Raw genomic sequence first — 25,289 nt, forward strand, 5'->3', positions numbered from 1 at the left:
TCTAGATCTATGCTCATGTAAACTATGATCTCAACCCATCTTGGGCGACACTTGTCCACATACTCCTGTATTACATTCACTGGTTGGGGTGGGGTCAGGATGAAATGACCCAGTGCGCAGAGGCCTTCCTCACTTTCTGCTGACATCATGAAGATACTATCGGAGCCCATGAGCAGTCCACTGGCCATCACTCCTCTTTGCCGCGTGACCAGGCATTCTTCTCTTTGGATTATAAGTTAGAGGGAGAACCTTAGTAACTGGTGAAGGAGCAGCAGGAACAGAGCCTTGAAGGAAGATCAGGATTCTGAGAGGCCGAGGTGCCAAGGAAACACATGCCAGGAAGGAGGACAGTGTGGGCCAATACATCTAGACAAGGAAGGGAGTGTGGACAAGCACTGGGTTGATTTCAGGGATGAAGGCCCAAGCTAAAATGGCGGCCATAAGAGAGTGGAGCTAGGGCTCCTTGGAGGCCTTTAAGCAGAAGCCAGCGACCACTTGCCGGGTACATTACAGTGGAAATGTCTTTTGTGCATGGGTTGGACCAGACAGCTCCTTAGGTTCCTTCCGATTCCCACATTCTGTGGTTCTGGGGATGGGCGCCAACTATGTGGTGGATGTGGAACTGGTTCAACACAGGAGAGGAACCAGCTCCCCCAGACTCCAAATCCAGGTTCTTCATGGGCCACATAAAGGAACGCCTGGCATTGACCAGGCCAGGGGGATTTTCTCAGGAAGTAAGGGAGTAAGTCTGCTTTCCTAGGTGAGCATCAATTGTCACTTGTCCACACACACCCGGCAATTGGCAAGAACCATCTGGGAAGCATCTCAGCCGTGACTGACTAAAAGGGTCTGCCCTCACTGCCTCCTCTTTCCTGGGCAGTCATTCCAAGGGGAAGCGTCTATGTGCTAATTTGGCTTGCACTTCATTAACCCTGTCCCTGCTCCCCTGAGCCGACTGGTCACAAAGCATAATTAGAAATCTATTCTTGAGGTCAAAAGTTAATGATCCGGAGTTAGACGTCACTGAAAAGATCTGTTTCTCATCCCAGTCTTTCACATGGTTGTCAGCAGAAATCTGAAGACTTCACTGGATTTTACATCTAGAGGGCCAAAGGCCTCAGAGTCCAGTCTGTCAGTCAAGGAGCACTTATTATGAATTTACTACACATGAACAGAGAGATGCAAAACCAGCCTGTGCCCCCAAGAAGCTTGCAGCCAAGGGGAGAAACAACGGTCAATGATAGGTACGTGCCGGCTATATACAGAACACATGGAAAGCAATCTGAGAGGTGAAGGCATTACCAGGTGGGGGCACCAGGGTATCCCATTCCCCTTTTCTTGCAGATGAGGAAACTGAGGGCCAGGCAGGTGAACTGATTAACTGGGGGGGGGGGAATATTGATGGAGGCCTGGACCACACCCAAGGGACACTCAGGAGACCTTGCCATGGACTTCTACCTACCTCGTTTGTGGGACAGACACAGGGACCAGTCTCCTGGTTTCAAATATTTTATATGCAGTGGAAGAAGGTTACACACAAAAACTGGCCTCAGGATGGTGTGGGATAGTGAGTAGTAGAAGAAGCACAAGCTTCCAAGTCCTGAAAAATGCACTTTTTCTTCTAAAGGCCAGAGCAGGCCTTGTATCGCTCAGTTCCTAGCACCTGCTGCATCGACCAGCTTAGCACAACCCATGTTATCTCAGGTGTGCTTGTCTCTGGGTCTTTTCTATTTAGAGGTGGTGTTTAAGGATGGGCAATGGGAAGGCTAGATTTTAATTTTCCACACCAAAAGAATCCTCTAGGTTTACCTTGGGATCATACAGCTGGAAGGGACTTTAGAAGTCATCAAGTCCAACCTCTTCATGTTATGAATGAGGAAACTGAGGCCCAGACTTGCCCATGGTCACATAACTAAGAAGTTTCAAAGGCAGGATTTGAACCCAAGTCTTTCTGATTCTCTGTACCTTCCAGCCTCTTACTAAATCACACAAGGTCTTTCCCGATCCCCCTCTGCATGTGTGTGTGTGTGTGTGTGTGTGTGTGTGTGTGTGTGTGTGTGTGTCTCTTTCTCTCTTCCCTCTCTCTCCCCCCTCCTCTCTCTCCCTCCTCTCTCTCCCTCCTCTCTCTTTCTCCTCCCCCTCTCTCTCCCTCCTCTCTCTCTCTCTCTCTCTCTCTCTCTCTCTCTCTCTCTCTCTCTCTCTCTCTCTCTCTCTCTCTCTCTCTCTCTCTCTCTCCCCTCTGTCTCCCCTCTCTCTTTCTCCCCCCTCTCTCTCCTCTCTCTCTCCCCCCTCTCTCTCTCCCTCCTCTCTCTCTCCCTCCTCTCTCTCTCCCCCTCTTCCCCCCCCCAATCAAATCTAAAGCCTTGAGAGCAAGGCCTATTTCATTACTGCCTTTGCCTTGCCCACTGCTTGGCACACAGGAGGAATATAAAGTTTTTGGAATTAAATTAACCAGGAATCTCACCCAAAATTCAGCTGACGACAGATGACAGCTGCGTCACCATCATCCCAATCACTGCTACAGACTGTTCCCCAGACTCCTCTGGAATACACTTCCACAGTCCCTTCAAATTCATTTTTCCCACCTCGAAGACGAACTGACCCTAAAGAGGAAAAAAAAAAAGGCCCAAATTCCTTAGTACAAGAACCCATTTGAACAGGCTAGGCCAGGCATTGGTAGGCTTAATAAATGCTAAATAATAACATTTAGCAATATCTATATTGCTAACATATAATAAATGCTAAATAATAATATTTTGCAATATTATTAGCAATAATTAGCAACTTAATAAATAAATAGACTCAATAAATGCTTGTTGGTTTATTGACTATTTGATGGACCATAGCCTGTGATTTCCGTGCAATGGAGGCAGCCCCAAGTCTGACAGATTCTAAGACCCCCTCCTCCCCACCGTTCACAGAATGAGACAATGGCTTTAAATAAGGATTTAGAAAGCAGCTGCTAATTAGTATGCTGATGGTGGAGCTCAGACACCTGCCAGCCATTTTAGACAAGCAGACAATTGAATTCAGATTTAGTGGGGGGTGGAGAGGAGCAGGATTCCTGTGGGGAGCCACAATCCTGGAAGGGAAGTTGGGCCATCTTCAAGTGAGGTGGACAGCAGCCCTGAGGCAGGGGTCAGGGCTCACCTCTAGGCCCATGACTAATTGTGGGACTTTGAAGCTGGCCATTTTATACACACCCTGGGCCTCGGTTCTCTCACGTAGTAAGTAAGGGGTCCCAGGTGTTTCATAGCCTAATGGGACTCTGGTGCATTCAAGCCCCATGAGCTTGATGGGCTGATCTGATGCCATCACTGCCCACGGAAGGCACCAGGGAGCTTTCTCGTGGTAGAATCACAAGGACACACAAGGCGAATGTGGCATGGCTGGACCTTGTCTAAGGGGCTCCAACTGGCTCACTGGGGAGAACCTTTTTAGACTCTAGGAAGAACTGTGAGCATCCTCCAAAAGGCCACTTGGCTTTCTGTACTTAATCTTTGTTTCATTTGTGTCTGGGGGGGCGCAGCAACTCCTACTTAGGGCATTCAGGGAGAGACCATGGAGTCAAGGGCGATGGCCATAGGGCCTTCTTGCAGGCTGATGCCATGTTCCCCCCACCCCCAGGACTGGGCCCTCAATCCTTGGCCTTCTGGTTCACCTGCTTCTGTTATAGGGAGACGGAGTGGCACCTCACAACCTTATGAGTTGACAGGGGTCCTCAGGGTACCTTGGCCCTGGGAGTTCCAGGCCGGTTTTTGTAGCCAGGGCAACATCGATGTCCCCAGAAGCAATCTTTAGGATTGACTTTTGAAATCCCTAACCCAGCAGAAAGGCCACATCTGGACGTGAACCTGGCAGGGTGCTCTGCAGCATAATGAGTTACATTTGGAGTCAACTCCCCCAGACAGAGGTGGTTCAGGGGAGACTTTGCCCAGAGGCGTCTGGGGACATGTTTATCCCTTTGTCCTTGCTGGAGCTTTCAAGGAAATATTGCTTTGTAAAAACCAAGGAATGTTAAGTGGATAAATGGGTCCAGGGAAGGGTCACAGCTGGCAGGGGCTTGAGCCCAACGCAAATGAGAACAGATTCCTGATGCTGGAGGGTACCCTCGTATTCTAAGGGGGAGCTGTGGCAGGCCTGGTTCTGGAAGGGAAGGCCAGGCTGACTGCTTACAATAAGGGCAGATTTAGGGCCCCCAAGGAAACCCAAGCTCAGAAGAACTGACTGACCCAGCCAAACTGTGTGTACAATTAGTCAATCCTGTCCTTTACTCCAGGGCACAAAGTGGGAAAAAATCCATTTTTGAAGCCGAAAGTTAGAAATCTAGAGTTAAACTTCACCGGAAGCTGTTTCTCATGTTCTCTGTCTCTAACGTTTCCCAGCAGATTTCTTATCCCATCAAGACAAGATCTATCTAGAGATGCAAACAACCTCAGAGTCCAGTCACTTGGTCAGTCAATACGCATTTATTAGGCATTTACTCTGTGAGGATACAAAGAAAGGCAAAAATAGTTTCTACCCTCAAGGACCTTCCATTCTAATGGGAGAGACAGCAGGTAAACAAGGAAGAACCCGTAAGCTATGGGAAAAAGAAGGCTGTCTGAGGATAGTTTTTCATCCTACCAAGATTAGCTGGTGGAGGCGCCAGGTTATCCTAGCCCCCTCATTTTACAGAGGAGCCTAAGTGACTCACCCAAGGTCAAACATAGTAGAAGCATAGATCTAGAACCGGAAGGGGCTCAGAGGCCGAATGGTCACTCCCTATCATTTCACAGATGAGGAAACTGAGGCCTCAGGAGGTTGGGTGACTGAAAGAGAATCCCACAGACCTCAGGCCAGGAGCCCCAGTGTGGGAGGCGGGACTTCTGGTCTTCTGATTGCATGCGCCATGTTCTTTCCTTTTCGTGCAGCCTGTGAGTCAAAACACAGACACACACACACACACACACACGTACACACACATACACATGCACACATACATACACACACACATACATACATATGTATATATATTTCCTCAGAGTAATTTTAAAAAGTCATTGTAGTGACGTGTGTACTGTTTTAAAAACTGGCCCTGGTGTAGTGATGGTCCACCCCTTTTTCCCACATCACTTTGAGACAGACCCTCAGCTGGTGCTCCGTCACACCTATTCCAGGTTCCTTTCAAGTACAGCCTCTGGCCAAAATAAAATAAGTTTGCTGTTTTTCAGTTATGTCTGACTCTTTATGACTCCATTTGGAGTTTTCTTGGTGAAGATACTGCAGTGGTTGGCCATTTCCTTCTCCAGCTCTTTTTACAGAGGAAGAGCTGAGGCCAACAGGGTCAAGTGACTTGCCCAGGGTCACACAGCTAGCAAGTGTCTGAGGCTGGATTTGAACTCATGAAGATGAGTCTTCGTGACTCCAGGCCTGAGACTCTATTCACTGGGCCACCTAGCTGCCTGAAATTAAACAGGAGGCTAATCAACACCTCAAGTCTCATGCTATCCTCTCTCTCAATTCCAGCCCAAGGAAGAACCAAAGATGCATATAAACGAAGACACAGATCATCCAACAGTTTATACCTCTAGAACCTCGCTAAATGGAAGGAATTGATTGGTCAATCGGGATGACTAATACTTCCAAAGAAAAACTTTTGTAATGGGGGTGGGGACCATCCAATGAAGTATTAGTTCTTAGAGCCCATCCTGGTCAGCTATGCAGAGTTCAAATAGTCCATGTCTGCTTCCATTCCAATATAGAAGGCTTGGTGAGCCCACTTCTGGGCATGAGCAACTAAGGGGCTGGTAACAACAACAACAGAAAGAAAAAGCAGGAGGAGAAGGAAAAGGAGAAGAAGGAGGAGGAAGAAGAAGGAAGAAGAAGAAGAAGAAGAAGAACAAGGAGAAGAAGAAGAAGAAGAAGAAGAAGAAGAAGAAGAAGAAGAAGAAGAAGGAGAGGAGGAGGAGGAGAAAGAGGAGGAGGAGGAGGAGGAGGAAGAAGAAAGAAGAAGAAGAAAAAGAAGAAGAAGAAGAAGAACAAGGAGAAGAAGGAGAAGAAGAACAAGGAGAAGAAGAAGAAGAAGAACAGGAGAACAAGGAGAAGAAGAAGAACAAGAACAAGGAGAAGGAGGAGGAGGAGGAAGAGGAGGAAGAAGAAGAGAAGGAAGGAGGAGGAGGAGGAGGAGGAGGAGGAGAAAGAGGAAGAGGAGGAGGAGGAGAGCTAGCTAGCAAAAGGCTGCAGAGCCCTTCAAGGCTTGTACAAGCATTACCTATGTTAACTCAATTCGATCCTCACCACAACCCTGCGAGGAAGGTACTATGAGTATCCCCATTTTACAGATGAAGAACCTGAGGCCCAGAGAGGTTCCATGACCTACCCAGCATCACACAGCTAGCGAGCGCCTGAGGTAGGACTGAAACTCAGCTCTACGTGAAGACTGCGGCTGGCTGAGGAAATGGAAGAGTCGGCGGGCCCATAGTTGCAGAGCCATAACTGAGTGGGCATATCAGCAGCGATCTGCCCTTGTGCCGGCGCCGTCGCTGAGCCGTCACGTCCCCCACCTGGTCACCGTGGGTCAGTAAACACATACTGCCTCAGTTTCTCTTATGGTCGTTCTTTCCTGATTTCAGGTGGGCAGTGATTGTGAGAGAGGAAGGCCAGGTGACCAGCAGATCCACCCGAGGTCCCGCGGGCAGCCAGCGCCAGGAGTGGAGTAAAGAAGGCAGCGAGGACCCTCAGACAACGATGAAAAGGCAGCCTCCGGAGGGCAGCAGCAGCTTCAGGCACTGTGATCCTTCACAGCAGAGAGAGGTGGTGCTGCCCACCGACTTCGCAGAGACACTGACCCTCAGAGTCCAGCAAGGTGGGAGGAGGGGGGAGCGTTCCTGAGGCCTTCATGAAGACAGGAAAGGCCTTCCGGGCCAGGGAGCCGCCCCTTGGCCGTGTAGACCTGTGCCTGCCTCCCTAGTACAGATCACTCTTCCCGGGGACCTTCTGCGTGCTTCCCCAGGATGGGGGCGGGATTGTGGTGGTATGTCCTGTTGCTGCTATGCCTTCTCGGCAGTTTCCTTTTCTAAAGACCAGTGGACTTGGTTCCTCGATTGAAAACAGAGCCCACAGAACAGGCACTCATGAGTTACATTACCAGGAATCCCAGGCCCTCAGGGTCACCCCTAGACCCTTGACTAGGAAGAGGCGGCCAGCGTCTGGCGTCTGGGCCTGCGTGTGCAGGTGGGAGGTGGAGAGGAAGCCAAGAACCATGTTGGTTCAAAGTTGGAGATTTAGTAAGAACAGAAGTGCCTTCATGATCTCCTCCCCACGGTTTGAAAGGAGTTTTGCGACTCCCTCAAGCCAGCTTCTTCAGTGAAATAAATCATCTGATGCACGGCAGATGCCAGCACTTTGCAATCAAGCCAAAGACTGTACATGTTTTTCAAATAAGATTTTATTAACATCTTCTGTTCTTACACAATTTCCTGCTTCCTTCTGTATTCCTCTAATCTCTCTTGAGTTATGCCTTACAATAAAGAGGAAGAAGAAGAAAACAGGAGGTCAATCAAACTAACCGAGACACCCCAGAGTCTGACACCATGTGCAGGATGCAGGGGGTGGCAAGGAGGGAGGGAGCTGGGTCTTCTCCCTCCCACTGCCTCTTGGAAAAGCTTGGCCGTTCTATTTTACAGCTTTCTGTTGTGACTGCTTTTATTGCTGCTGATCTTCCCATTCATAAGGCAGCCAGGTGGCACAGTGGATAGTGTGCCAGGCCTGGAGTCAGGAAGACCTGAGTTCAAATCCAGCCTCAGACACTTACTAGCTGGGTGACCCTGGGCAAGTCACTTCACCCTGTTGGCCTCAGTTTCCTCATCTGTAAAGTGTATGAGGTAGGATTTGAACCCAGTTCTTTCTGGCTCCAAGGCCAGTGTCCTATCCACTACATTCCCCCTGCTAATCCATCCTGCTAATTATTTCTTATAGCACAGTAATGTTCCATTATATTCATGTACCCCAGTTTGCTTAGCCACTCCCAATCAATGGGCATTGACTTTATTTCTACTAAAGAATGTCCATGTTGTTTCAGACACATAACACTCAATAGCTATGTGACTTTGGGCAAGTCACTTAACCCCAATTGCCTCACCCAAAAAAAAAAGAATGTCCATGCTGCCAGGTAACCTCAAGGAAAGCACTGTGTATGGTTGAGTGTAAGCTCCCTCAAGACAAGTATTATATCATAGGATCATAGATTCAGATTTAAAAGAGGTTAACAAGTTACACACCTCCCCTAAATCTCAGAATAAAGAATCTGTGGCAGAAAGAGGAAAAGTGACTTGTCCAGGGTCATCTAGCTAGTGTCTGAGGCATGACCGAGACCCCTATCTTCCTGACTCCAAGTCCTATGCCTTGTGCATTTTATCAGAGATAGCAAACGCATGGCAGCCATATTCAACTAATTCCCCATCTTTTGTCATCTCATGTTAATATCATAGAAAATCCTGTAACCAGACAGATAACTTTGTTCATTGATCCTTTGAGCGTCTATATCAAGCTAAGCATAAAACAGGGGAAAGAGAGACAGGCAAGGCACCATCATCATTGGCATTTTTATAATTCTTTGAAGTTTGTGAAGTACTTTAGAAATGTTATCTCATTTGATCCTTACAACACAGTAGATAAGTAGCTGACCTTGGAGTAAGGGGGATGAAGGTTTGAGTCCCCATTCTGACACACAGAGCTGGTGGCTGGTGCTCGAAGAGAACCAAAATGGCATCACTATGTCGAGGTCCAGGTATGATGTGTCCAACCGTGGCTGATCAGAACAAGATGAGCTCGAAAGGCTCTACCACAGGTTGGGCACAAATAGGCCACATGAACATTCGGAGTGGAGATGGCTCTAAATTTGTGCATTTCACATATCTTTTGACCTATTCAATTCTGCTTTGCTCATAGAACACAGCCCCTTCTTTGATATGGGCATGCCATGCTGGATGGTCCTGGGCCAGTTATTTCATTGATACAGAGAACTCCCAAATGAGAGAACTCTCTCCACCAATACAGGTCGGCACTTCTCAGCAACTTTTCATCTTAGAGAGTTCCCCAAGAGTGCTGAGATGAAGTAACTTGCCCATAGCTTGCATGTGTCAAAGTAAGGACTGGAACCCAAGTTTTCCGGGCTGGGGCAGAGGCCATCTGGCCACCATACCATGGCTGCTCCTCATGGTTACTAATACTCAGCCACAGAATCACCAGATGATTCTGAGGATGTAACTGTCCTTAGGCTCCAAGATCCTGTGTTCATTCATCTAAATGAAGCTAAGTGGTTCCCAAAGGCTCCAATGACCTGGAAGAACACACTCATCTTGATCCCAAAACATGGCCTCAGGACTCCTGGTTATGAGGTGTGAGGGCAGAGTAAGAGGCCATAGCACAGCCTGACTTTTCCACATCCCAGCAAGAACACCAACAGAAAGGTCAATCGAAGGAAGCAGCGGCTTCTTTGACCAAAAAGACTCAAATGAAAATTCTCAGAAGAGAAGGAACAAAAACTGAGCAGACAAAACAAAAGCTCCAGCATAATAAGTCACTAGAAGGTAGGAATAAATGGGATAAATTAACACCAGCGACGGTCCCAGGAACAAAGCTCTGTCTAATGGAAGACATACCAACGAGGTAATAAATGCACCAAAGAAAACGAAGGAAGAAATAAAGTTATTTAGGAGGAAGCAAGACAAAAATAATGACTGAGCTCAACAACCTGGAAATATCTGTGGAAAACATTTTGTCATAACGATGATTCACTGAGAAACTGTTCTTCTGGAAGACAATAGTAGACACCGCGAAAGAATCAGCAAAATTGGCTTGAAAAACAACCTAGTTGAACTTCCTGCCAAGATGGCTGCCTCAGTGGAGGCCAGGTGCCCAGCTCCCACATTTCTACTCCGACAAAACACTTAAGTTCCCATCAGACTGAATATCGATTCTTCAAAATCCAGTAGGAAACTCCAGGAGGTGACTTCTTCCACCCCAGAACGGCACAAAAAGTTAGCCAGAAGCCCACTGGCAGTAGAAAAGGGAGGCCCTCCAGCACAGCAAGCCTGGCCAGAGACAGGACAGGTGTAGCTACAAGGGTCCGTGTCTAGAGGCAGGAGGAGTGGAGGGCTGCCTGGAGAGATCCCACGGGGCTCAGAAAGCGCCAGGCTGGGGACCCCAGAAAGCTGTAGGAGGCAGTGCCCAGCACCACCAAGATGCTGCAGGACTCAGACCAGGCCATCCCAAGCCCAGAGCTTGGGAGGGCCCTACCACTCCACTGAGATGCCAGAGAGAGCACAAGAATTCACAGGTCATAGGGTGGGACCAGGGAGGAGGTTCCCTCATGTTTACTGGGTTGTTTACATGTGTGTCCCGCTCACACTAAGACAGTAATAGAACTGGGGGGGCCGGGGCAGTGTACACTTCCAAGGAACTCTTGGTGTGGAAACACCCTCCCCTGATGCAGATAAGCAATAAGATTAGTTCCAGTGAAATAAAGTGGACTGAAATGTGTGCAGACAAAATAATCTTTCACAGTCTAGAGTAGAAGAAAAACCAAACCTAACAATTAGAACCTCTCCCTTAAGCTGACAGCATCCTCCGTTTAAGTAGATTTGCCCTCAGATTGAGCTTGGCCCCAGGACCTTCTTGAAGCCCTTCTAACTTGGAAGTACATTTCAGATCCAGTCCTTGAGACCTCTGGGCTACTTCCACAGCACAGCAAGGGAGGGGGTTAGGACTTTGTGTTGGGTGGCTCTTAAAAACACCTTTCAAATATGTCGTCTGAGGAGCAAAGAAGAGGGTGTGAAGTTTGGACTCACACTCAAAGACCTAGAGGGCCCCACGTGGCCTTGAGTTCCCCACCCCTGCACACCTTAGAGCTTTGCTAGTGGAGTGGGTATGCAGAAATCTGGGCATTTTTACAGCCTCTCATGATGTCGAATCTTAATTTGAGATGTTGCTTTATTTTTTCCTGCCAATTCATTCATTCATTCAACCAGTGTTTGTAAAGCATCTAGTTCCGCCGGTGCTTACAAAGACCTCTGTTCAAATCTTTATTCTGCTCCATACGACCACGTGACCTGGAAATTCCCTCTCCCAAGGCAGGCTGAAGGAGAGACAAATCTCTTCCATTCCATTGTGTGTTATACTGTGTACACACCCTAGTCATTTGTCTTGTCTAGGGCTATGGGGCAATGCCATGTGGATGAGATTATCTTATTGTTATGATCCTGAGGAAAACAGAGACTTCTGAAAATTTTGAGACATGGCCAATAACTGACCAAGTAGAGTAATAGAAAAGTTCCTGTTACCACACATCTGTTAAGCAATAACTCTAGTCCTTCCTATCCGACACCAGCTGAAAAGGAGGGGAGGCTACATTTCTGCCTGGATTATGAAATTTCCAAAGCCACATATTGAAAGAATCTAAAAATAATTGAATTTTGAACCTTAAGCTGAAATGTATTCAAACACTATGGGAGAGGACAAATGCTTAGAGAATTTAGACATTGGTTTGTGCTAGTGCTAGTACTAAGAAGAAACAATTTCTATGATGGGGTATATCACTTCAAACTGTATTTAATAGGTAAAATATTCCCATTTTCCCCAAAGACTCTGTCCAGGACCTCCCCCCCCTTCTCACTGTCTCTGTCTCTATTTCTCTTTGTGTCTTTCTCTCTCTCTCTGCATGCTCTCACTCAGTAATCTTATCAGCTCCCACAGGTCCAATTATAATCGATTTTTTTCAGGTGATTCCAAGATCTAGATATTCAGCCTTAATCACTCTCATGAGCTCCAGTCCTATAGCACCAATTGCCTATTGGATATTTCAAACTATATGTTCTGTAGAAATCTCAAACTCAATATCTACAAACCAGAATTCATTATCTTTCCACACAAACTCATCCACGTAGGAGGTGCTGAATGAATATTTGTTTGTTTTATTTTCAATTTTATTAATTTATTGATTTATCAACAATCACTTCCATATGCTTTTGAGTTGAAAATTTTCCTCCCCCTTCCTCCCACCCACCCTCCCCAAGATGGCTCACACTCTGATATAGGCTTTACATTTACATTCCTACTAAACATTTTCACATTAGTGAAGTTGTAAGTAAAAATAAAAACCAATAGGAGGAACTATCAGAAAGATGAAACAAAACTCAACAGAAGGTAAAAACAAGTGAGAGCGATTTGACTTCCATAGTTCTTTCTTTGGATGTGGACAGCATTTTCCATCCTGAGGCCTCTGGAGATGTCTTAGATCCTCGTAATGCTGAGAAGGGTTCAGTTTAACAATATTAGTCGTCGTATAACGTGGCTGTTATTGTGTACAAAATCCTCTTGGTTCTGCTCACTTCACTCAGCATCAGACCATATAGGTCTTTCCAGGTTTTTGTGAAGTCGGCCTGTTCATCATTTCTTATAGCACAATAGTATCCCATTACATTCATATACCACAACTTGCTCAGCCATTCCCCAGTTGATGGGCATCCTCTCAATTTCCAATTCTTTGCCACCACAAAAAGAGCTGCTTATGTATATTTTTGTACATGTGGGTCCTTTTCCCACTTGTTTGATCTCTTTGGGATATAGCCCTAGAAGTGCTATTGCTGGATCAAAGGGTATGCACATTTTTGTAGCCCTTTGGGCATAGTTCCAAATTGTTCTCCAAAATGGTTGGATCTGAATGAATGTTTGTTAAATAAAACTCACACATAGTAGGCATTCAGGGTCTGTGCTTTCGTCATATTATACATATAGTTTAAATTTAGAAGGGACCTTAGGGATTATCTCACTCAATTCCCTCACTTTATACACAGAGAACCTGAGAATCATCAAAGAGAAGTGACTTGTCTAAGGTCACACAGATAGCATGGAGCAGAGTAAAGATTTGAGCAGAGGTCTTTGTAAACCCCAACTGAACCTAATGCTTTACAAACACTGGTTGAAATAATTAATGAATTGTCAGGAAAAAAAAGTAAATTGACACTTCAAGTTAAGATTAGACTGAATCTGAGAGGGTGTAAAAGAGCCCAGCTTTTTTTTTCCCCATACCTACCCCTGCCCGCCGAGCAAAGATCTAAAATGAAGCCTTTTCTGAACCCCCTGAACAAAGCCAAAACACTGAAAAAATAAAAGGTCATGTAAGGCATGATCTACTAGCTATTATCAAAAACAACTGACTTGGGAAAGAGGCCAAAGACAGATAATTTAAGAACTTTCCAGCTCCCTGAGAACTATAACAGCCGAAATACCACATTTTAAGAAATCGTAAAAGAAAACAACCCAGATCTATTAGAATAGGGGATGAAATGAAAATTAAAATCCACTGGTCAGATCCTGAAAGAAACTGAAAACTGAGAACACCCCATAGCCAAGATCCAGAGCTTCCAGGTCAAAGAAAAAGTAGTATAAGCAGCCAGGAAGAGAAGGTAAGTACTAAGAAACCATATGTAAGATCACAAAAGACAAAGCCAGGACTGGCATAAAGGAGGGAACATTTTGTATAATGATATTCTGAATGGCCAACGATAAAGACTTACAACCAAGGATAACTTCCCTTTTCATCATGATCCTACGGGGGAAATGGACCTTCAAGCATTCTTGATGAAAAGATTAGAGCTGGGTAGAGTCTTTGAAATGCAAATATAGGAAGCAAGAAAAACCTAGAAAGGGAAACACATTTGAGGAATTAGAGAGGGTGAAATGGTGATGAAGCGCTTCTGTTCTAAAGGGAGGAGAAGAGACACGCGTCCTTTCAGAGTCCTGCTGTCATCAGGGTCATGGAGCTGAGAGACAACCACAGCAGCCACGGATGTTTTTGTTCTCTTCTGCTGTTTTGTAAGAGGAATGAAAAGGGAGTGAAAGTCATATATTGAGGGAGAGGGGGAGGAAAGTGTTATTGGGCTTCCTTGAGGTATATGAGAAGGAAAGAGTACAGACATGGAGGAATGGGTGGGAAGAGCAAACAGCTCATTAATCTCGCTTTATCTAAACTAGGCAAAAGCAGGTTGAAGATACACAGTTTGGTGTAGAAATAAATTAAAATCAGCAGAGAATGGGGAGAGGGGAGAAGGTGGTTTACAAAGATGGTAGACACAGGGAGGAAATAGTCACAAGCAAAACAAATTCCATCATCAGCTGTGGATCATAAATGATGGATGAAAAGGGAGAGAGAGGAGGGGTAAGAGTCAGTGATTGTGGGTCTGGACTAGAGAAAGAGAGAAGCTGGGGAATGGAAGAAAGCTACACAGAACACTAGTGCTGAGCACATTCCTTCTCTTTTGTCTCATTTTCCTTCTTTGTAAAGAGGGGGATAGCTGGCAAAAAGAGGGGAAAAAATATAAGAAGACAGGATGGCAGGAAATACACGATTAACAATCACAGCCATGAATATGAATGGGATTGATCTACCCATAAAATGAGAAAGGTGGCAGAAAAAAATAAAAAGCAAAAGTCAATAATTATCTCATTTATTTATAAGAAACACACTTGAAACATAAAGATTCACACAGAGTCAAAGTGAGGACCTAGAGCAGATTTTATTATGCCTTAGTGAACTTTTAAAAGCAGAAATAGTGCTCATCCCCTCAGACAAGGCAACAGTAAAAAATAGATACGATTAATAGTGATAATTAGGGAAACCATTATCCTTAAAGAAACTTTAGACAATGAAATAATTATCTATCTATTTATCCATTGGCACTGAACAGCATGGCACCTATTTAAAGGAAAAGCTGATTGAATTACAGGGAGAAATAGAGAATAAAATCATAATAGTTCAGAATGCGCCCACTTCAGACCTGGAGAAATCTAACAAAAAGATAAACAATATAGAAGTGGAGGACCGGAATGTAGCTTTAGAAAAATTAAATATATTACACTTTTAGTAACCACTGTATGTAAATAGAAAGGAATATACCCATTTCTCCGGTACCAAATCCCAAGCCAGACTATAAAGTAGAAATCATCAAAAATATTTGGTATTGCTTAGAAACCAGAAAAGTAGATCACTGGAACTGTTTAGTAACAAAAGAAGCAATCAAACATGGTAGCGTAGGGTTCGAGAAACCCAAAGACTCCAACTAGTGGGTTAAGGACTCACTATTGGATAAAAACTACTAAGAAAACTGGAAAGCAGTCTGACAGAAAATAGGTTTAGATCTCCAAGTGCATACATGACCTAGATATAAAAAGTCATATCATCAACAAAATAGAAGAGAAAAGAAAAAGACAGTATCTACAGCTTTGGATAAGGGAAGAGTTACTGATCAAGCAAAGGACTTAGAAGGTGATAGTAGATAAAATGGACAACTTTGATCATATGAAATGGAAAAATTTGCATAAATAAAATCAAGATAGTTAAAATTAGCAGAGAATTGCAGCATATTTTTCTTAACTGTACAGTAAGGTAGGGTGTTCAGCCTTAATAGCATATTTTTCTGCTGAAAGTCTGTGCCCAAGATATATAAGGAATGAATACAAATAAATTAGAACAACTGCCATTCCCCAAAACATAAACAGTTAAAGTACATGAACAGGCAATACTCAAAAGAAGAAATGCAAGCTATAAACAACCGTATTTTTAAGTGCTCCAAATCACCGATAATAAGAGAAATGTCCATTAAAATAACTCCAATGTTCTTTCTGTCTCATAGTCAACAGACTGACAAGGATGATAAAAAAAAAAAAAAGCCAACTGCTGGAGAAGTTTGGGAGGACAGGTATACTCATGCACAGTCGGTTCTGCTCTAAGTCAACAGATAGATCATCTCTATGCCAATAATTCTTAAAACTACCTTTCCTGCCCCAATTTCTGTTGACCTCCATACTTGAATCTCCAACTGCCTTTCAGACATCTCAAAATGGAGGTCCAGTAGCCATCTTAAATTCAAGTTGTCCAAAACAGAATTTATTATCTTTCCTCCTAAAGCTTCCCCACCTCCAACCTTCCCTGTTATTATAGAGGGCAATATAATCCTTCCCATCCCCTAGGTTTGCAGCCTAGGAGTCATCCTAGACCCCTCACTTTCTCTCAGCCCCATATTTAAGCTACTGCAAAGACCTGTGGACTTCACCTTCTGTCCTTCAAATATGCCCCCTTCTCTCCTCTGACGCTGCTCCCATACTGGTATAGGCCCTCATCACATCACTCCTTGATTACCTCAATAGCTGCTGGTGGGCCTGCCTGCCTCAAGTCTCTCCCTACTCCAATTCTTTGTTAAGCCACTAAATGATTTTCCTAAAATGCAGGTCCGACATCATTTCACCACCCTCTTCCCACCTACTCAATAAATCCTAGTGGCTCCCTATTGCTTTCCTAAGCAAATGCAAAATGCTGTTTGCCATTCAAAACCCTTCATAACCTAGCTCCCTTCTACCTTTCCAGTCTTCTTATACCTTACTCCCTGAGGCATACTCTTAGATCCAGAGACACTGGGATAGGAATGTAATGGGATATTGTTGTTCCATAAGAAATGATGCAAGGGATGGAGTCACAGAAACCTGGGAAGACTTCTACGAACTGATGCAGACTGAAGTGAGCAAAACCAGGAGAAACATTTATACAATGATAACAAGACTGCAAAGAAGAAAGAATTTTAAAAGACTTAAGAGCTCTGATGAATACAGGAACTGGAAATAGCTCCAAAAGACTGATAATGAAGGATGCTCCCAGGTATCATAGCAGAGAGGCAACAGACTAGAGGTACAACATGAGACATTTTGGGGCATGGCCAATGTATAGATTTGTTTTGTTTGACTATGCTTAAGCATTTCAAAAGAGGGCTTTGGGATGGGGTGGGGTAGAAGAAGAGTTATGGGGTAGAGTTAAGGGCTAGTGATAGTGATAGTGATGTAAAAAAAAGGGAGGAAAATAAAGGAATATTGATAAAACATTTTAAAAATACACAGAAGACAGCAGAAGTGCAAAGGGAGATGGACAAACAGGCAGTGATAGCCAATCTAACATATACTTCAAAAAATAAGCTCTATTTAATCAAGATTCACAATTTCATTTATAATCGTCATCTTTTTCTGGTCTTCTTTGTGTATGGAAAAGGTCATGTTTGTTGATGTTTGTCAAGTTCATGATGGGAAAAAAAAAAGGACGGTGGCAGAGCTAACCCCATTGCCAAGGATGATGTCAGCATCATTTATCCCTCTGGCTGGCAATGCCTCGCTTACAGAGCAGATGGAAACCCCCACTCAGAAGCTGTCTCACCCCAAAGGGAGCAGTTCTTAAACTAATTCTGATTTCTTATTCCCTGTTGTAAGAAGCATCCAATGAAGTGGGGGGGGGGGAACCTGAAAGGCAGAAGGATTTCAGCCACACTGAGACTGAGTTGGGCTGGTGCAGATAAGTGGGTATTCTCATATTCCCAGGACCACTTGCCAAGCAGTCATGACACAATAAAGTGACAGCATCTACAAGGCAAGAGGTCCCACATAACACTCTGTGTAGTCCCAATGTTTTCCATTCATGTATATGCTGCCTAAAGTAAATGACTTGCCCCACCCCATGGGGTTCAATGGCATAGTTATCCATTTCAGAATAAAAATTGAGTGACGGAGGATCAAAACCCCTCCATGTACACACAGGTAAATCAAGTCCATGGAAGCTATGACCTGCTCTGCTTCCAACCTGGGCTAATTTGCCCCTTCTCAAGCATCCTGGTGCCCTTTCCCCCGGCCCCCACTATATTGGTACCAGACTTAGTATGGACACTGATTGGCTTAGGCCACTGAAGCTCAGAACTCCTGAGCTCAAGAAATCCACCAGCCTCAGCCTCCTCAGTAGCTGGAATTACAGGAATGTGCCACTGGGAGCCTGGCTCACCGAGATCTTTTGACTCCAAATCCAGGGCTCTTTCCACTGGACCGCCCTACTTATACTAGAGACATAAGTTTTGATACCGGACTGAGCAGCTGAATTCATGACACACGGTAGGTGTTTAACAAATTCTTGTTGACCGCCTGCCTGCCTGTAAAGGTAAGGAAGGTGCAACATATTCCCCTTGGTTATGACTTAGTGGGTAGTGTTAGACAAGAACAAAAATAAGTAAGCATCAATAAAACACATAAAGGGGCAGCTAGGTGGCATCATAGTGCCTAGGTGCCAGGCCTGAAGACGGGAAGACTCATCTTCATGGGTTCAAATCTGACTTCAGATACTTATTAGGTGTGTGACCCTGGACAAGTCACTTAACCTTGTTCGCCTCAGTTTCCTCACCTATAAAGTTAGTTGGAGAGGGAAATGACTAATCACTTCAGTATCTTTGCCAAGAAAACCCCAAATGAGGTCGCAAAGAGTTGGACATGACTGAATAACAACAAACACACATAAAAATACACAGAAGAAAAAAGTTTATGAGGACAAACAAGACAATTTTTATTACTATTGCATTAAATTTGACATATATTTTAAAAAACCAAATTACATAACACATTTTCAGTTTCATATGCAAATATGCTCTTTGCATATTGTTCATATTTTTGGTGATTTGTAAATTCATAATTAAAAAAAGTTAAAGGAATAAAACTGCCAAGAGCAAAGAGAGTTTGACTAGAATGAGGAAGCAGGCTTAAAATCAATATGTCATAAAATCAACATGCACCATCCCAGGCCTGGGCAGGGAATCACCCGGAAGACAATGCCAGGGTGATCAGTACAGCTGAAGATGAGCCAATACTATGAGCCAATGGGTTTTGGTTTATCTAAGCCCAGGTAACTGAACAACTTTTATCTTCTGCCAGTCAACAGTTCTGAGTCATGCTTCCTCTATTTCCAGCTGGTCAATGCCCCAAATCCAAAGTGGTTTTTATCTGCCAATAGCGTTAACGGTAGGCAAGAATTGAGAGTTTTGTAAACCAGGCAAGAAAGAACAGAAAGTTCTGTACTTATTTTGAGGGGCAGTGTAGTATAGTAGATACAGCACTAGACTTGAATTTCAGTTCAAATCCCAGATTCATCATTTAACCTCTCTGGACCTCAGTTTTCTCATCTTTAAAATGAAACGTTTGGACTCATGACCTGTAAAAATTCTTCTTGCTGTAAATCTATGTGATCTCATGAGCACCAACAACATAGAGACAAGATGGAGCAGGAAGAAAGGGGGAAAAGCAGAGGGCTGGCCAACCCTCTAGGCCAACTGGGTCATTCCAATGCACTTCGGACAAGAGACAGCCTTCCAAGAGCACAGCCTGTCAATGGTGGGCCAGTTCCAGATGTCTTCTTTTTATACCAAAATGCTAATATTTACAATTCCTGCAATAGCTGTTGGCTTCAATCTCAAGCCTTTTATTTATTTATTTATTTATATGTCTTTTTAGTAGTACTGTATGGCCTACAAAGTACTGTCTCCACAACAACCCAGCTGGAAGTCCCAGTATCATTACTCCAGTTTATAGATGAGTAAAACTGAGGTTCAAAAAGACAAATAAATACCACACTGTAATTCAAACCTGGGTCTCCAAACTCCAAACCCAATGTGCTCATAAGTCTTCTGTTCAATAAGCTATACTCAGTATAGATTAGCACAGTAAGTCAGAAACATGAATGATTCTTTTGGGGAAATCTTAAATGTTACATATAGCAATAACATCTATCTTGTGAAGGCTAAGAACACAGCATGGAAAGAGTGATGAATTTGGAATCAGGAGAACTTGTATCTGTATCCTACCTCTGACACTTACTAGCTGGGTAACCTTGGGGAATTTATTTAACCTCTCTGTGCCTCAGTTCCCTCATCTGTAAAATGAGGGACTTACACTAGATGGTATCTGAGGTCCCCTCCAGCACTAGGTCTGTGATCTTCTGATGCCAACATTTCTCTCTCTGTCTCTATCTCTGTCTCTGTCTGTCTATCTCTGTCTCTCTCTCCAACTCTCCCAAGCTGCAGTATATCATTACCAACAGCCTGCTAGAAACTTCCCTCCCAGACTCAGTGCATTCAGGAAAGAACTCACCGATGTCCACAAAATTCATTGCTCCTCCTAGCGAGCCTCTTTCTGTTAAGGGTGCCACCATCCTAACAGTGAAACCTGAGAGCAGTTCTTGAATCTTTATGCCACCTCCCCCTTCGCACCCATTCAGTTCCCAAGTCTTGGCCATTCTATATTGCCCACCTCTTTCCCCTCCATTTCTTTCTCTTTGTCAGAAGGCTACCACTGTTACTCAGGGCCTTCATCACCTGCTATCTACCCTATTACTCCTTACTGGCTAATCTGCCTCCAGTCTCTTCCTTTCCATCCAACCCCCACAAAGCTGCCCAATAATCTCCCTAAAGCCCCATTGTTAATCCCTAGCCCCCAAATCTTCAGGGGCTTACTGTTGCCTCTAGGATAAAAACCAAACATCTCAGCCTGGTATTTAAAGCCCTTCACACTTGAGCTCTGACCTACTTTTTCTGCTTTAAAATTAATCTCCTTCAAGGTCTCTACATTCCAGTGAAACTAGTTGACCTTGGCATCCCATTTCTCACATCTGAGTTTTTGTAAAAATTGTTCCACATGCCTGGAATATACTCTTTCCTCAACCCTTACTTCTTAGAATCCACACCTAGCCTTCTTCCAGGCTCAGTGCCAATACCACCTCCTACCTAAAGTCTTTTGTGATCCTCCTCTTTGTTCATGCTCCCTCCACCCCAAAATTACCTTATATTTCCCTATCTGTGTATATTGTTCTATTCTTCCTCCACCACCAGTAGAAAGTAAGCTTCTTCATTTCCTTTTATTAAATTAACTTTTTTTCCAAAGAAGGTTCTTTCTTTCCCTCCCACCTCCTCCCTACTCCCCAACAAACTGAGAACAAGAAAAGCATAATCCCCTGTTACAAGACACATATAATCGAGCAAAACAAATTCCCACAATGGCCATGTCCAAAAAGTATTTCTCAATCAGCACCCTGAGTCTATCTAATTTCGAGGTGGGTAGCCTGTTTCATCACGAGCCTCTGGAATTATGATTGGTCATTGGGTTGACCAGAGTTCCTAAGTCTTTTAAACTTGTTTGTCTTTACAATAATGTTGTTATTGTATAAATTATTCTTTTGGTTCTGCTTACTTCACTCTGCGCCTCTTCCTAGGTTTCTTACCTTGTAATTGTATTCTATCATATTCATAGAAGGTAAGCTTCTTGGGGGCAAGGACTCCTTGAATCAGCTGTTTGTGTGCATTCAGACCACTGATTTATTAGAGCAAAGATCAAATTTAATACAAAACTTGAAGAAAGGATTCAGAAAAAGAGATCACAGACAATGAAACAACACTCAATTCTGATGTATTTATGCAAGTTATTAATAATGAAACATGGATAATCAATAGTAAAAATTACAATAATACCAATTATAGAGAAATTTAACTGATTTACATCATTTGTCATAATAAAGAGGCCAAAAAGATTCTAAAATGTCTCTCAGGCAGCAAATACTTGAATTATTTGCCAATTAAGAGAAATGGTCATTAGAGAGAGAGAGAGAGAGAGAGAGAGAGAGAGAGAGAGAGAGAGAGAGAGAGATGGTGTCCAAAGGAAGCACCTGTTTAGAACATAGACTCATTTTTTAAAAGTTTATGAAGGAGACAGCTAGGTGGTGCAGTGAATAGACCACAGGTCCTGGAGTCAGGAGGACCTGAGTTCAAATCTGACTAAGACATATAAAACTCACTAGCTGTGTGACTCTGGGCAAGTCACTTAACCCCAATTGCCTCACCAAAAAAAAAAAAAGCTTATGAAGGATGATAAAGGCAATACCAATTATACATATAAACTCACTTGCAAAATTTTGTGATGGATAATGGATGATTAGGACAAGTATCATCTCTTACAGCAGAGAGAAGCAATAGAGAGTAGAACCAGATTTTTAAAAGCTTGGCAAGAGAACCAGCTAGGTTCACTTTGGCAGGAATGAGACATTGGCTCTGCTAAAGGGCTTTCTAGGATCTCCTAAGTAAGGAGGAAATGCCCCTGTCTCTCTCTTGAACTGAGCTAGGACCAGCTACTGGGATTCTGGGCAATGAACCCCACCACGAGGAAGAACGTTATTCTTTCCAAAAGCACTGGCCAAGAAGGTCAGAGGGAAGGCCGGGATTTGGGTTTATGAAAGGGTTGGGGTGCTATGTCGATCAGTAGTATTGCCAGAGCTTGAATGGGATCAGGGCATCGGGGTTCTTTCATGGGCTTCACATCAGTTTGAGGACAGAGTCCCCAATACATACCCCCCTTCTCCAATATATACCTCCTCGGCTGTCATCCCGTTCCTTTGCCATTGCCCCCTCACCTTCATTGTGGCATAGAGAATGGGTTAGGTTTTGAAGGGGGTAGTAGTAGTAGTGGTGGTGGTGTGATATTCAGCTGTTTTTACTGGTGTTGCTCTATGTAGGAATTTTAATACTGAAGTTATAGATATGCCTTATAGTAAATAGCAAGGAAATTCTAGAGCTCCCAGCTGGGGCCAGCTCTAGGCCATTACAAGCCCATCAACATTCTTGCCATGGAATATGAATATAGTAGTGATGACTTCATTCCTGAGCAGAAATCATTGATCTTAACCTTGCTATGACTTTCCTATAGCCCAAAAGACTCTAGCAACCAAAGGCAGAGGTAAAAGGCACTTGGGCAGAATACCGGACAAGCTGAGCCAGCCTCTGAAGGATACAAGATGAGGTACTCCTCAGGTCCCAAATGAAAGGAAATGGATTTCCATCCCACTCCTTTCCCTCTGGGGTGGGCAGGGAGAGCAAGCAAATATAAAAGGGAAAGGTAAGCCCCCAAAGAGGGAAATGGGACCTTTCTTTCAGTAACTACACAATAAGAGTGACATTTGCATGCTCTTAAACATTGGAAAGGATGTTACATACATGTTATTTTGGCTTTACTACAGTTATCATCTCACAGTTGATAGGGTAATGGTTCAAACTTCTTTGTTCAGTCTGCCTTCTGGCTGACATCATAGACATAGGCGTAACTGTACTGAAATTCTAATGGAAACAAAGAAACTGAGGTTCCCATTTTACCACAAGGATAATTAAGTGACTGGCCCATGGCCACAGAGCTAGTAAATATCAGAGGCCAGATATAAGCCCAAGTCCTCCACATTCTAAGTTCAGTATTCTAACCATGAGAGAAGTCAAGTGACTTGTCCAGGGTCACATAGCCACCAAGCATCTGAGGCAGGATTTCTGGTTCTTCTGACTCCAAGTCTGACCCTGTAATCCACTAGACCATGCCTCTGCCTCTGAAAACATTCTACTAGAATATTAGATCTGAAGGGACGTCAGAGAAGCTCTGGCCCAACCCTTATGTTTTAAAGTGGAGGAAACTCATGGAGAGAGGTGAAATTACCTGGGCAAGGTCACACAGTTAGTTTCAGTCTAGCATTCTAAACACTAAAATCACTGAGAGAACCCTGGTGTGAAAAAAGGACTGCCTGAAATTCCAAATCTAAGAGGAAGAGTTCAAGGTGTGTGTTGTGTGTGTGTGTGTGTGTGTGTGTGTGTATGTGTGTGTGTGTGTAGGTGTCGTTATTTTTTGTTTTGTTTTGTTGTTTTTTTAAAACGAAAAGTAACTGGAAACTAGTCTTTTGAGTCCTACACTTATCTTTCTCATCAATGCTGCCCACTTATAGATTAGAATTAAGCAAATGGCTGGGTGCCTACAACTAGGTTCTCCCATCCCTAGGAGAACCTTTGGTTGGTTCCCAAAACATTTTCTTTGGGCTGGCTTTGTTCTTGCTCCAGCCGAGAAGCAGGTCGCTTGCCTCCGGCACTGGCAGGAATGAAACGTGGGCTCTGCTCTGCTAAGGGGCTTTCTAGGATCTCCTAAGTAAGGAGGAAATGCCCCTGTCTCTCTCTTGAACTGAGCTAGGACCAGCTACTGGGATTCTGGGCAATGAACCCCACCACGAGGAAGAACGTTATTCTTTCCAAAAGCACTGGCCAAGAAGGTCAGAGGGAAGGCCGAGATTTGGGTTTATGAAAAACATAGAAGGTCCCTGCTGGACAAAGTCTTTGGGAAGCTCTCCCATTGAACACCAACTCCCGGACAACAGAGTATCGCAGCGTTGCCCCAGCCAGCGCCAAGCGCCGAGCCTCGAGCCCTCCCGCCCCTTCGGCCAGCTCTGGTACCCCGAGCAGGCTGACAACCAGCCCGGCTCGCTCGCTCGCTCAGTTACACACATCGCTCGCCGCCAATATACGTGACAAAGCACGCAGTGGGGCAGTTGCAACATACACACTCAGAATCACCGAGTGTTCGAGCGGCAAGAAGCAGGCATGTTTCCGAAGGGAACGGAAAGATGCGAAAGCGCCTGGCTCCGAGTCCCAAAGTAAGGCAGTTAGGCACAGGAAAGCTCAGTAGCTAGGGGATCTCAAGACCTAGGTCTGAGGCTTGACTTTGCTACTGTGTGGCAGCTGTGTGATCGTGGAGAAGTCCTTTGCCCTCTCTGGGCCTCGATAAAGGGGACGGACTAGCTATTTCTCCAGGCCCGGGTCTTTCCAGGACTCCGGGAAGCTACTTCCATCCCCAGCCATGCAAGCCCATCACGTTTACCTCACTCGCACCCGGGCTCACCTGTCCACACTCACACCCTGACCCCAGAGCCAGACTCGGGGCCACTCACCGTGCCTGCAGTCGCAACGGTCCCGAGGGTCTCCAGGGAAGCAACACTGTGCGCCCCCTGCACCCACGTCCCGGCTCCTGCCCGAGAAGCGGTGGGGCCCTGGGCCGAGGGCTGAGGCCGAGAGCAGCCGCAGGGGCGCGGAGGCAGGGGACCGGCGGCGCTGGAAGGGCAGGCCGGGCGGCCGTCGGGGCGCTCCGAGGGCCAGCGGGACGGGGCCGGGGGGCCGGGGCAGCGCAGCGGGCAGCGGGGGCCGGCGCGGCCCGGGGGGCTTGGGGCTCCCTTCCACGTCGCTTACGCCCAGGAGGGTCCCCAGCATCAGCGCCGCCACGAAGCTGCTGGGAGTCATGGTGCCCGCGGGTTCCGCCGTGGCCGCCGCCGCCGCAGCCGCAGCTTCGGCCTCTGGGCCATTCTCCTAGGCTCCGAAGATCTTGGGGGGCGGGCCGGCACAAACGAGAGCCGGGGGCGGGGCCTCCCTCCGCCCCTCCCGACAGGACCCTGGACGTGGGCGGAGACTTCGGGTGGCTGCGAGGGAGGGAGCGGCGCCCAGGGAACGGAGAGGTGGGCTTGGGGCAGGAGAGCCAGGTATTAGCAGGGGCTGCCACCTGCCGGGGCCAGAGCCGCCGCACAGCTGGGGCTTCACCCCACGGTCAATCAAGGG

The 25,289-nt window shown here is 45.2% G+C and overlaps 1 protein-coding gene across 3 annotated transcripts in view; it reads right to left on the reverse strand.

Annotated features, from left to right (window-relative positions):
* The window catches only part of PRSS12 (serine protease 12), a 77,232-nt gene extending 52,177 nt beyond the window's left edge, over nt 1-25,055 (reverse strand). For 2 of the 3 annotated variants that reach the window (XM_021008241.2, XM_021008240.2), the window contains exons 1-2: nt 24,632-25,053; nt 2,465-2,603 (exon numbers count right to left, since the gene is read on the reverse strand). In XM_021008241.2, coding sequence (XP_020863900.1) covers nt 2,465-2,603; nt 24,632-24,977 — 485 coding nt within the window. In that variant the 5' untranslated portion in view covers nt 24,978-25,053. Of the gene's footprint in view, nt 1-2,464; nt 2,604-24,631 lie in introns of all 3 variants that reach the window. The other variant, XM_021008242.2, reaches the window with a different exon arrangement.
* Nucleotides 25,056-25,289: the final 234 nt, after the last annotated feature.

The sequence above is a fragment of the Phascolarctos cinereus genome, unplaced genomic scaffold, assembly GCF_003287225.1.
Source record: "Phascolarctos cinereus isolate Bilbo 61053 unplaced genomic scaffold, phaCin_HiC Scaffold_9;HRSCAF=440, whole genome shotgun sequence".
NCBI classification, from domain to species: Eukaryota; Metazoa; Chordata; class Mammalia; order Diprotodontia; family Phascolarctidae; genus Phascolarctos; species Phascolarctos cinereus.